The sequence below is a fragment of the Caretta caretta genome, chromosome 9 (assembly GCF_965140235.1).
Source record: "Caretta caretta isolate rCarCar2 chromosome 9, rCarCar1.hap1, whole genome shotgun sequence".
Lineage (NCBI taxonomy): Eukaryota > Metazoa > Chordata > Testudines > Cheloniidae > Caretta > Caretta caretta.
The window spans coordinates 77056480-77070680 of NC_134214.1; the positions used below are offsets into that span (position 1 = coordinate 77056480).

At 38.3% G+C, this 14201-nt stretch overlaps 1 protein-coding gene across 4 annotated transcripts in view; it reads left to right on the forward strand.

Moving 5' to 3' along the window:
• The window catches only part of LOC125642363 (fibronectin type-III domain-containing protein 3A), an 87422-nt gene that overhangs the window by 16308 nt on the left and 56913 nt on the right, over positions 1 to 14201 (forward strand). For 2 of the 4 annotated variants that reach the window (XM_048863591.2, XM_075132454.1), the window contains exon 2: positions 10567 to 10707. In XM_048863591.2, the coding sequence (XP_048719548.2) occupies positions 10597 to 10707 (111 nt within the window). In that variant the 5' untranslated portion in view covers positions 10567 to 10596. The remainder of the gene's footprint in view (positions 1 to 10566; positions 10708 to 14201) is intronic. The other 2 variants (XM_048863590.2, XM_075132455.1) reach the window with 1 other exon arrangement.

Genomic DNA, 14201 nt, shown 5'->3' on the forward strand with positions numbered 1-14201 from the left:
GCCCACAGACCGCATCCTGCTTATTCCCATCCACACATGATCCATGCAAGACCCAGTCCATGTCCCCCACTACTCAAGGAGCTAGATACTTCATTTAGCCTCCCAATAGGTTAGAGTCGCCACATTACAAATACAGACTGGAGTTTAAACTTTCTCACAGCTATCTGGATGTAAAAGTGACAGATTTTCTTTTTTTCCTTCTCACCATAACTTTACTCAAACAAAGAGATAAATACCATATTATCATTATTTAAATCAAGATCTGATGTCTGTGTAAAAGCTAGGTTCTTGTTCCACCTGAAGTTAAGGGCTTGGTGAAAGAATTGCTGGATGAAATTCTAAGGCCTTTGTTACTCAAGAGATCAAACTAGATGATCATAATGGCCTCATCTAGCTTTAATCTATGAATTCATATGCTCAACATGAAAGAATTAACGTTGCACTTAGTGTGGTTGTTCTGCAGGGAAGTGGAAGACAAGTGGCAATGAAAGGACAGTTATTGTTGGTGGGTGAACTCAAATGAGTATTTCTTGGTTGGCACATTTGAAGTACCTTTAAATTGCTCTTTTTTTCTTTTTTTCAAAGACAGGAAATTCAAAATTAGGGATAAAAACAAAACGTATTAACTATAATAAATCTAAGATGTATACAGATCACTCTAGCAATCTATGTGGTTCTGTAATTAATTTTTCACTGTTTATGCGTTCTGTTTAGCTTCAGCTCATTGCTTTATTTGGACAGTTAAATCTGATTTGGTTAATCATGCTCATGTCTTGAGACTTATGCTTTAACAGGAAGTCTCTTTACTGTTTCAGAAATTTGTTTTTAGTGTTTGTGAAAAATCTTTTGCAGATCCTAAATGTTGGGTCTGAATTATCTGACATCTCATTTTAAATATCATTTGAAGTGCTTGAAAAGTTTGACACCTACTAGACAGAGCCAACATGAAAGATTTGAGGGTGGCCTTTTATTAGTGAGGTCCTGAGCCAGCACTGTTGTTTCTTTACAAAATAAAAATCACAATAGATCACATGAGACTATGTATATGTGTGTGGAATTGTATTACTTATTGCCAGTAACGTTAAGTCTGCTGAGACCCACTGGAACACAGTTCCATGGTTTTCTCAAGGACATGTGATGCCCTTCTGGGGAGACTTTTGGGTATTGGGAAAATATTTTGATGTGAGTCCTAGTCACTGGGTCTAAAATGTATTAAATCCAGAAATAAATACTGATATAGCATCTGAGTCCAACAAAAGGCAATTATATTTTGTTGATTTATACAAGACTGTAGGAAAAAAATCCATACAGACATTGAGTATAAACAACCTTTTTTCCTTGGAACATGCTAATTTGCTTTCTCTTCCTTCCCCCTCCAATTACATTAAAGTAGATACTGCTACTAATTAAGAGCCTTGTACATGCTGAATTCTTACTTCAGGTGTTAAGATAAAAGTAGATTACTCAAAAGTAGCATGAATGTTCATAAAAATTAGTAAAATTGTTTCTATCAGGAAAAATCTGACTCAAAATACAGTACCAGCCCTGATAAAACAGCTGTCAAAAAAAGCACTGCTGCTTTTCTGTGGAGTGTTTTTCCCAATTTGTTTTATTAGTTGTCACTTCTTTTCATGCAAAACTCGCTGTGCTTACTTTCTTTAGACCATTAAGCTGTGAATATAAATGACTGGATTTTCTCTGCTTTTACAAGTCTGCCTATGACTTTATAATGTCCACATTGCTTTTCTTAGGAGATTTATTTCACTATAAACTTGTTAATTGTTGTAAATTGTTGCCATGCTGTTAGTGTTTTATACCAGTTGTGAACTTTTTTATATGTTGAAAACAAATGCAAGTTTTTGCATAAAATAAGGTGTAATGTCTTGTCAAGTAAAACTAATAATGACTTCATATCTTAGCTTCTTGTTTTGATGGCATTTCCATCATACAATCCCAATGGATATAGTTTTAACAACTTACTTGGCAAAAGATCGTTTGATTTTTTTCCCCCTTAATCTTAAACACTGCTTATTAAGCTTAGATGCCATCTGTTAAGTAAAAGTCTGATATTTACCATTTCCTGTATATTAATATTGCATATACATTTTACTTTTTGATTGAAGTAAAATATATTTTAAAAACCTTTTTAATTTTTTTTTAACAAAATGTTCTTAAGTAAAGAATTTCATAGTTCAGGAAATAATATCTAGTGCAGGGGTTTTCAAACTTCATTGCACTGCAACACCCTTCTGGCAATGAAAATTACTACATGACCCCAGGACGGGGGACCAAAGTCTGAGCCCTGCTGCCGGGCTGGGGGGACGGGACGGGACACAAAGCTGAAGCCCTAGAGCTTTAGCCCTGGTGGGAGGCCTGTAACCTGAGCCTCACCACCCAGGGCTGAAGCCGTTGGGCTTAGGCTTCAGACCTGGGCAGTGGGGCTTGGGCTTTGGCCCCAAGGCCCAACTAGTCTAAATGCTAGTCCTGGCAACACCATTAAAAGGGAGTCCTGACCCAGTTTGAGAACCGCTGATCTAGTGTCACTTCACTGCTAACCATTTCTTGTTATCTGTTTGGTTGCTACATTTTCCTATTTATATAGCCCCACCCCCCACACACACTTTCGGACTCCTTGTGTTCATTGAAGCACTTGGTAATACTGAGCCAAAGTCAATGGGAATCCATAATAATTGTAGCAGCGTGTTACAGGGAGCAAGAGAGAAGGGAAGGCTGGTGTTTCAGCTGTCACGTCTCTGCGTTTTTCCTATATCTGGAAATGAGGTCAGTCACAATGCTACATGCATCCAATGAAGTGGGTTTTAACCCACGAAAGCTTATGCCCAAATAAATGTGTTAGTCTCTAAGGTGCCACAAGTACTCCTCGTTCTTAATGTTATATACAGTATTTGTTTTGTGGGAAGCTAGTCATATAGACTTCTCTCTGTTTTTCTGAGGCAGTCTCTATTACAAAGTCTTCTATGGAAAATGTTGCTTTCTTTTGTAACTTTTCTTTTTAAATATGATTACCTGAATTATACCATCAGAATATTGAATTGCTCAAGTGTACTTCTGAGGGAAAGTTTAAATATGAAACATTTTTTACCTACTTTCTTTTTACGTGATCTTCTAGTAGTGTGAGATGAAAGTTTATGGATCTTTATATATTGTGCATACAACACATAGGGTATCTAAGCATAGCTGCTTCAATTCTGTGTAAACAGTAATCCAGTATTCTAGAATTCAGCTCTTGGGAGGCTGTAGGAGAGTCTTCCTAAGTGTTAATTTGGCTGGCAGTCTCAAATGCCAGTGTTCAAAGGGACTGAAAACTATATTGGAACAAAGCAGCATAATACAGAAGTAAACGTGTGATCAAAACACGTACGTATTATAGTGCACTTAATCCATGGAGTTAAATGAACTACTACACAAAGTTGAAACAAAAATGTGAGGCTTGCTGATGCTTGTTAAAGTATTGTTGAATGCAAACATAACCAAGTTTCTTCAGTTGTTGTATTTTCCATAATAAAGTCTACTAGAACCAAAGATACTTAGATACAAAAGTTAGAATATTTAATTAACTTAATTGCATTTTACTATTTTTCACTTTTCAAGCACAGTTGCCAAATTTTGTATGCAGTTAACTTCAGCTACTAAAGTTTAAAAAGAATATGTACTGAAAATAACTTGAATAACTACTTTTAGGGATGAATGATGCATTTTGATGTTCTACTGACTTTAAGATTCTGTTACCAAAACAGTACTGTTGATGGCTTGTTTGTGGGAAGCACTGCAGATTGGCAGACTAAATCAAAACTCTGAATTTCTTATGAGTATCAAAAGAATATAGAAGCTTTGTTTCTTTGCTTTGCATCTTATAGAAGCTTTGCATCTTATACCAGACTTTTAAATCATACTCCAACTAAACAGAGGTTTGGAAACCGATCCTCCAATTAGTACATCATTTGGAAACCTCTGTGGAGAAATGAATCTGGCGAGAATTGCATTTGTAAAATCTAATTTTACTAAAATTAACAGGTTAAATTGCATGCTGACTTGAAAACCTACACTGTACGGTGACAAAGTCCCTGAAAATGTAGCTACTGCCCATGGATTAATTCTCAGAATATGCTTGTGACATTCCCTAGGGTACAATCTGGACTGTTGAACAACTGTCTCCTCAATTTTCCAAAATGAGGTGCCTTTTACACTGCTTTGCTATGAGAGCAACCACTCCTGGTCTGCTCTCACACAGCCTCTAGCATGTGAATTACTCCCAGCGGTGGTATCTTGAGTGCTCTAGCCAGCCACTCCTGAATTATATTACAGAGCTACAGTAGCAAATTCCCAGTCCCAGACTTCTCCCCAGAAATGTGCTTCTTGTGCTGCCCATTACCCTCCTGGACAATACAAGCTCCTAAAAAATCCATTAAGAGAAAATGATCTGCACAACCCTTGTTATCTCAAATGGAGTTTCCCAACCAACTTCAATCCAAACACGCACTGGTTAAGATAAAACAAGTTTATTAACTACAGGAAGATAGATTAAGTGATTACAAGTAATGCGGCATTAAAGTCAGAATTGGTTACAAAGAAATAAAAAGGTAAAACGCAAACTAATACCTAACTTAACAAGCTATGTGATTTCTAAGTGAAAGTCTATCTTACCACACATTCTAGCTGTTTTACTGGCTGAATCTTCCAGCCACGATCTCTCCCCAACCTGTTTCCTGTGTACCTCAGGTGTTGTGGTTGCTGTGAGTAGACATAAAGGGAGAGATGATTTGTGTCCTCTGTTCTCACCTTTTATAATTATTTTCCTCTTTGAAAATCATCTCCAGCTGAGGTTCAGGACACAGTCTGTTTGCATGGGAACCTCCAGCTGTTCCATTGCCAAAATGTAAATTTCTCATTTACACCCTTCTTCTGTCAAAGAATGGCTGCTTAACCAGGTGATAGTCCATTTGATTATGTTGAGACCTGGCTGTGGTGTCAGTTTGCCTTTTGTCTTTGAGGACTGGTTTGTGCCTGCTTTTCTAAACTTGAAATATGTCTCAATAATATCTTAACTTTTATGTGCAGTGTTGCCACACCTGTTTTATCAGAACAATAATGATCAGCACATCGAGTTTTTCAAATGATCCCTCACAAGGCATACTTTGTACAAAATCAGTTATTTTGTTGTAAAAAGGATGAATTTAGGGATACAGACTGTCACAATGCTTTTGCAACTCAGAAAACTACAAAATAGCGCAATCCATGATGCTTTCAGATGGAGTTAGTTTCCTGCTTCAGGTTGACCTAAATCATAATTTTGGAATTTGTGTATTAGTTCATCTTTTACTAATACTAAAAGGGTGGCATGTGGATTTATTCAGTGCAAATAGCTATCCCAAGCTTTACAAAAACTAATTTTTACTGAACCAAAACTTAATAAATTATTAGCTTAATATCCAAGTTAAATTATTGCTCTATTTCATTGCAGTATTGGCCAACAGACTAAGCTAGACTTATTTAATAAATTTTGTTAAAATAGCATATCCCACCAATGACAAATGGGGTTGAAGTTTTGGAAAGTAAAGTTTCTTCTTTGAGTGATGGTCCCTGTTGGTGCGCATCATGCACCTAGAACCACTGAACTTGAAAGCATTGTCCATTGGTCTGTGCATGCACCCTGGCTCACATCATGCTCTGACCAAGGGGATAAGAGCAGGACTGATACTCTCTCTCCAGTTCCTTCTCATCACTACATGGTCTGGATTGGAATCTTTAGTGTCCTCAGCTTTGGCTTCATTTTACTAAATAAGAATCATCTAGTTTGTAAATAATTTTAACAGTTTTCCTGTTTAGCATCAGATTAGTCATGCACAAGGAGTCATGGCTCTATGCATCAGGGTTCCCTAGGGAGGTCCAGAATAACATGGAGGACCTCCTCTTCAATTAATCGCACCTCTTCAATAAAAGACGGATGAGTCCCTCCATACCTTGAAGAATTCCAGGGCTACCCTCTGCTCGCCGCATGCCTGCCCTTAAGAGGAAGTTTCACCACCAATCTGTCAAATCTAGACACATGGATCAGCACTACTATTGCTGCCCTTCTGCAGTCCTCTGGGACCTTAACTATCGCCATAAGTTCTTGAAGATAATTGCTAACAGTTCCAAGATTGCTTTCACTGGTTCCTTAATTACCCTGTGAGGAATTTCAGCAGGCCCTGCCCACTGGCATACATCTCACTTATCTAAATATATTTCTTTTCCTATTCTGATGTGTTCCTTCCCTAGCGTAAGCTTTGTTCCAAACTGTTAATGTAAGAAATATAAAGTTGCAGCACTTAGTACATAGGGTCTTGATTATAACTGGTGCCTCTAGACTCCACTGTAATAGAAGTAATAGGGCTGTGAATTCTTACTATATACAGTATTCAGAGTAACAGCCGTGTTAGTCTGTATTCGCAAAAAGAAAAGGAGTACTTGTGGCACCTTAGACTAACCAATTTATTTGAGCATGAGCTTTCGTGAGCTACAGCTCACTTCATCGGATGCATACCGTGGAAACTGCAGAAGACATTATATACACAAGTTCCCAGAAGTCACCTACTACAGGACAGGCCTAACAAAGAAAATAACAGAACGCCACTAGCCGTCACCTTCAGCCCCCAACTAAAACCCCTCCAACGCATTATTAAGGATCTACAACCTATCCTGAAGGATGACCCAACACTCTCACAAATCTTGGGAGACAGGCCAGTCCTTGCCTACAGACAGCCCCCCAACCTGAAGCAAATACTCACCAACAACCACATACCACACAACAGAACCACTAACCCAGGAACCTATCCTTGCAACAAAGCCCGTTGCCAACTGTGCCCACATATCTATTCAGGGGACACCATCGAAGGGTCAGCCACACTAATAACATCAGCCACACTATCAGAGGCTCGTTCACCTGCACATCCACCAATGTGATATATGCCATCATGTGCCAGCAATGCCCCTCTGCCATTTACATTGGTCAAACTGGACAGTCTCTACGTAAAAGAATAAATGGACACAAATCAGATGTCAAGAATTATAACATTCATAAACCAGTCGGAGAACACTTCAATCTCTCTGGTCACGCAATCACAGACATGAAGGTCGCTATCTTACAACAAAAAAACTTCAAATCCAGACTCCAGCGAGAAACTGCTGAATTGGAATTCATTTGCAAATTGGATACTATTAATTTAGGCTTAAATAGAGACTGGGAGTGGCTAAGTCATTATGCAAGGTAGCCTATTTCCCCTTGTTTTTTCTTACCGCGCCCTCTCCCCCCCCCCCCCCCCCGACGTTCTGGTTAAACTTGGATTTAAACTTGGAGAGTGGTCACTTTGGATGAGCTGTTACCAGCAGGAGAGTGAGTTTGTGTGTGTATGGGGGTTGGGGGGGTGAGAGAACCTGGATTTGTGCTGGAAATGGCCCAACTTGATGATCACTTTAGATAAGCTATTACCAGCAGGACAGTGGGGTGGGAGGAGGTATTGTTTCATGGTCTCTGTGTGTATATAATGTCTTCTGCAGTTTCCACGGTATGCATCCGATGAAGTAAGCTGTAGCTCACGAAAGCTCATGCTCAAATAAATTGGTTAGTCTCTAAGGTGCCACAAGTACTCCTTTTCTTTTTGTATATACAGTATATAATCAGAAAAATTGATTTGGGACACCACAGGACATGAGGGAGTAAAGGCTGAAAACTTGTATTTTAGTATGCTGATTACTTTCATGCTGCAATAATGTAGCATTTAAAAATTGTCAATAGAAGTACACCTTCAAACATAAGAGCATTCTGAATTAGGGCTGCCACAACATAGTAATATTTATATCTGAAATTTCCTTGAGGTTGCAGTATTCCCCTAGATACATTATTTTATGTTTAGAAGTTTGAGACTGGGATAGAAACTTTAAATATTTATTTGAAGTTGCAGGTGTTAGGATAATTTGTATACATATTTTTGCAATTTGATATTTTTATTAATTATTTGAATGCTGTTTGATTAAGGGTTTTTTCTTAGCTGTTAAGTATTTATTTCCATCTTCTGAGATGACTTATTCTTAGATCAAAGACAGTCTTGCAAAATTTTGGATGACTCATGTATGCTAAATTCATGCTATGAATAATTTTAATGACGTATCTTTAAACCACTAAAAACAGGATTTGTACAGTGTAAGCCGTGTGACTTTCTTACTTTAAGGATTGCTAATGGCAACATTAAAATACAGTTATTTTAAGTGGAATAATTATGCAATCAGATATCAATACATTTTTGTTTGCAGCAGATCAAAAATATCATTGAGTGAATGATTATTTTATTCAGGAAGCAAGTAACTTACTAATGTAGGCATGCTTAAAATAAACTTCGTGGGACAATTTCTGCCCTCACACCTGTGCGGTCCCATTTGTTCTCTTAAAATGCCCTTGCTAAAAGCACAGCTAAAAGGTGTTTGATGTCCAGTGACATTATTTATTTGTATTTGGTAGTGTTTGATATTTCATAATATGCTGAGAAGTTACAGTAGCTTTGAACTAAAACTACTACTATGTCAATTATCGTGAGAACTTCCTCTGAGTGAGGGAAGTTTTCAGTTAGATGTTGAGGGTCTCTTTGACCCTGTCTACACCAAGGATTTCAGGGATTTCTCTCACCTTCACTGTAGAGCAGCTCTGAACAGGGTTAGATGGCACGGTGACAAAAACTACATCAGTCACTCTACTTTAGTGCTCCCACCATTGCTACTGTGGTGTAAATGCATTAAGTTCTGAAATAATCACAGGAATCATTTTTCCCCAATATGGAGCATGATGCAGCAGACTAAAAGAGAATTTACTATTATACACTGATTTAATAATTTAATAAACTGAAATACTCAAGGTCGCATTGTAGTAATCTGTCTAAATTGTAGAAGATGGAGAGGGAGAAAGAAATATCAGCTAAATGTAATACAGCATTTCCTGTATCCTGTTATCCTATGCAGCACATTAGACTTCATAAATATACAGTAGAGACCCCAGAACTGTACAGCACTCCTCTTCCCTTCTCCAATGTGGCTACCCCAGTCCAGTCAGTAGTCTTTCTTGCTGTTAATTTTGATACTAACTTTTTGATGTAAGTGAGGGGGTTAGGTTCCAGGGAAATTTTTTTCACCAAACAAAAGACTAATACATACACGCACACACTAAGTTTTAAACAAACAATTTAATACTGGTACACAGTGACGATGATTGTGAAGTTTGGTTGAGGTGGAGGAATCAGAGGGTGGATTATTTCCCAGGGAATGCCTTACTGCTAAATGATGAACTAGCAATTGGCTGAGCCATCAAGGATTAACTCTCACACTCTACAAGGCAGCAGGAAAGGAGGGAGGGCAGACAGACACACACACTGTGTGTGTGTGGGTGAGAGAGAGAGAGAGATGCACATTTCCCCTTTAAGTACACTGCCTTGTTAATTAGATTAGCAAGATGAACTGCAGCTGCTGCCAGCGCAAGCTCCCTCCCTCCTTTCGTGTGTCCCTGCTCTATGGAAGATGAGGTAAGTGGGGGGGAGGGGGACACCCTGACATTAGCCTCCCCTCCTTTTTCCGCCCCTCCCAACACACATAGCAAGCAGGAGTCTAGGGGAGCAGCACATGGCAGTGGGACAGCTGGCAATTGATAATCTGTAGGGCAGCTGCTGCACAGGGAACTTAGGGGAGCAGGGAGCTGATGGGGGGAGCTGCTAGGGGGCTGCCGGTCCACCCTGGTTCCAACCACCCACCAGCTAGCTGCAATGGGCTGCTCTTCCTACAAGCAGTGGACAAAGCAGGTGATTGCCAAACGACATTAGAAGGGAGCATTGCACAACTTTAAACGAACATGTTCCCTAATTGATCAGCAATGAAACAACGTTAACTGGGACGACTTTAAGTGAGGAGTTCCTGTATTTACTTCTGATTTCTATGTGATAGTGCTCTTTCAGTTTAAAGATGCATACAGTGAATTTCAGGAACTTACTTGCAGAAGTAAGGTTCTGTATGGCACAAGTCTGTTCCTTAGCATCACATGCAAGAAAATGTTTTGGGCTTTTAGTGTGTCTAATGTAGTGGGTCTACAGATACACCCAATAAATATTGCTTCAGATTAAAAACTACTAAATATCCTTGGAATTAACAATAATTTGTGCTTTCTTTTTTTTTTTAAGTTGCAGTGATTTTGAAAGTGGCTCTTGTAGTAACTTTTTTTGTCTCAAATTGAAATGATTTTAACCTCTTTGGGATAATTGCTTTTTTGTGGAGTAAGGAAGTCTGATATTTTGTTCTTGGGACTTTAAAATGTCAGTGAGTTGATGAGAGTGGTGTCAGTAAAGGAACCAATTCATATAAAATCTTTCTTCTGAAGAAGAGAATCTACGCTGCTAAAGCTGCTATATTTTTCTTTTCAAAGTTTTGATAGACACCTCATGTGAAGGGCAAACTTCTATAAAAGTGAGGCTAATAAGAAAGTTATTAAAATAAAAATAGCACCCTAATCTTGATTCCGTGTTTTCATTTCAGCAGGTGGTTGATGTGCAACACTGTCAACGAATGGTCATTTTAGCCATGATGGCCGACCAGCCACCACCATTAGAAGCCACACCTATAATGAATGAAGTGCCACTTCTACCTCATATGGTTAATGGGGACAGCATACAACAGGCAAGTACACCTGTAAAACTAGAATGCATAACAGTCAGTTCAGACTTTGCCTACTATGACATTAATCGCCTAACAAGCTAATTGGAGTGATGCATATTTCAACACTGTCCATAATTGGGCTATGTGTTTTATAGAGAATTTGTGCTTGTACTACTGACAATTCTTGTTTGAAAACTCCTTGAAAATTGGGACACTAACAGGAAATGGAAGGAAAGTCAGAGTAGTACTGATATTCAAAATCAGAGTTTTTCTGTTGCTGTCTTCAGTCTAACTTCAGACGCAAATATGGAGAATGGAAAAAAATCACTAAGCATATAGAAGGTTATGGAATCATGAAAATAAGAATTGTTAGCATTTAATTTCAGAAAGGGGAGCTACAGAAAAATGAGGTTAGTGAAACAGAAATTAAAAGGTACAGCACCAAAAGTAAAATGCCTGCAAGCTGCATGAAACTTTTTAAAGACACCGTAACAGAAGCTCAACTTAAATGTATACCCCAATTTAAAAAACATAGTAAGAGAACCAAAAAAAGAGCCACCGTGGTTAAACAACAAAGTAAAAGAAGCAGTGAGAGGCAAAAAGGCATCCTTTAAAAAGTGGAAGATAAATCCTAATGAGGAAAATAGAAAAGAGCATAAACTCTGGCAAATTAAGTGTAAAAATATAATTAGAAAGACCAAAAAAGAATTTGAAGAACAGCTAGCAAAAGACTCCAAAAGTAATAGCAAATTTTTTTTAAAATACATCAGAAGCAGGAAGCCTGCTAAACAACCAGTGGGGCCACTGGACGATCGAGATGCTAAAGGAGCAGTCAAAGATAAGGCCATTGCAGAGAAACTAAATGAATTCTTTGCATCAGTCTTCACTGTTGAGGATGTGAGGGAGATACCTGAGCCATTCTTTTTTGAGCGACAGATCTGAGGAACTGTCCCCAAATTGAGGTGTCATTTGAGGAGGTTTTGGAACAAATTGATAAACTATACAATAATTTTCCAGGACCTGATGGTATTCACCCAAGAGTTGTGAAGGAACTCAAATATGAAATTGCAGGACTTCTGTCATCTGTAAACTATCATTTAAATGAGCTTCTGTACCAAATGTCTGGAGGATAGCTCATGTGACGCCAATTTTTAAAAAGGGCTCCAGAGGTGACCCTGGCAACTACAGGCCAATACGTCTCACTTCAGTACCGGGCAAATTGGTTGAAATTATCGAAAAGAACAAAATTGTCAGACCCATAGATGAACATAATTTGTTGGGAAATCGTCAGCATGGTTTTTGTAAAGGGAAATCATGCCTCACCAAACTACTAGAATTCTTTGAGGGTGGTCAACAAGCATGTAGACAAAGGAGATCCAGTGGATATAGTGTATTTAGATTTTCAAAAAGCCTTTGATAAGGTCCCTCACCAAAGACTCTTAAGCAAAATAAGCAGTCATGGGATAAGAAGGAAGGTTCTCTCATGGATTGGTAACTGGTTAAAAGATAGGAAACAAAGGGTAGGAATAAATGGTCAGTTTTCACAATGGAGAGAGGTAAATAGTGGTGACCCCCAGGGATCTGTACTGGGCCCAGTCCTATTTAACATATTCATAAACAATCTGGAAAAAGGGGTAAACAGCGTGGTGGCAAAATTTGGAGATGATACAAAACTACTCAAGATAGTTAAGTCTCAGGCAGACTGCGAAGAGCTACAAAAGGATCTCACAGAACTGGGTGACTGGGCAACAAAATGGCAGATAAAATTTAATGTTGATAAATGCAAAATAATGCACATTGGAAAACATAATCCTAACTATACATATACAATGATGGGGTCTAAATTAGCTGTTACCACTCAGGAAAGAGATCTTGGAGTCTTTGTGGATAGTTCTCTGAAATCATCCACTCAATGTGCAGCAGCAGTCAAAAAAGTGAACAGAATGTTGGGAATCATCAAGAAATGGATAGATAATAAGACAAAAAATATCATATTGCCCTTCTCTAAATCCATGGTACGCTCACACCATGAATACTGTGTGCCGATGTGGTTGCCACATCTCAAAAAAGATATATTGGAATTGGAAAAGGTTCATAAAAGGACAACAAAAATGATTGGGGTATAGAATGGCTTCCGTATGAGGAGAGATTAATAAGACTGGGACTGTTTAGCTTGGAAAAGAGGTGATTAAGGGGGGATATGATAGAGATCTATAAAATCATGAGTGGTATAGAGAAAGTAAATATGAGAATGAGTAAATAACACTTCCTTAATACAAGAACAAGGGGCCACCAAATGACATTAATAGGTAGCAGGTTTAAAACAAACACAAGGAAGTATTTTTTCACACAACTTACTGTCAGCCTCTGGAATTCCTTGCCAGAGGGTGTTGTGCAGGCCAGTACTATAACGGGGTTCAAAAGGGAGCTAGATAGATTCATGGAGGATAGGTCCATCAGTGACTATTAGTCAGGTTGGGCAGGAATGGTGTCCCTAGCTGGGAATGGGTGACAGGGCATGGATCGCTTGATGGTAACCTGTCTGTTCATTCCCCTTGGGACATCTGCCATTGGCCACTGTCAGAGGGCAGGATATTGGGCTTGATGAACCTTTGGTCTCACCCAGTATGGCCATTCTTATGTTCTTAATAAGCAGTAAAGCTTAGAGAGAATATTTCTCACTAGACAAACTTGATTGCTTTGTTATAGAATTACAAAATCAATGGAAGAAAAGCGTGTATTTGAATTTAATAAAGCATTTGATAATTCACAAAATCTTTGATTATAACAAACTGTCTTAAATATAAATACCAGTCTGGATTAGAAATTGGTTGCAGTACCATAAAGAAATAATAATGTTGGAAGGAGGTGTAGTAGGATATAGCAAGGACCGGTTAGGTTGGTGATATTTAATATCTTCGTTAATGATCTACAAAAAGGAGTTCATAGCACACTAATGAAAATTGTTTATGCTAATTTGGAAGGAGATCAGAATATGAATGAGGACATAAGAATAACACGAGTGCTTACTGAGATTAGAACTGTAAGCAAAAACAGATGATATTCAGCTTGATAAAGTGTAAGCTAGTACGTCTAGGGAACACTAAACTAGAAGTGAGTTTGCAATTGGATATGGCATTCTAAAGGTTACTGCATTGTACTAAATATAAAGAGGAAGTGTTGTTATGTGACCTAGAGATTATAGTCTCTGTACACTTTTAGCGTGACCACACTGGAAAATGCTATATTAGGTTCCGGGCATCTCATTATTTTAAAGATATTGATAAACTAGAAAGTGTTCAGAGAAGGAACAAGCAAAGGAATATGTTATACTTTTACCAGCAGAATTTAAATAGCGGGTGTGGATTTGGGGAAATTTTAAGAGTTTATATCACATAATAAACAAAAGCTAAAAAGCATATGAGCTAGCCTACCCTAGCATTTTAGCAAGGTGAAATCCCTCTTTTTAGACACTCATCAGCTGAGAGAATATTCAAATAGCTGATGCATCATGT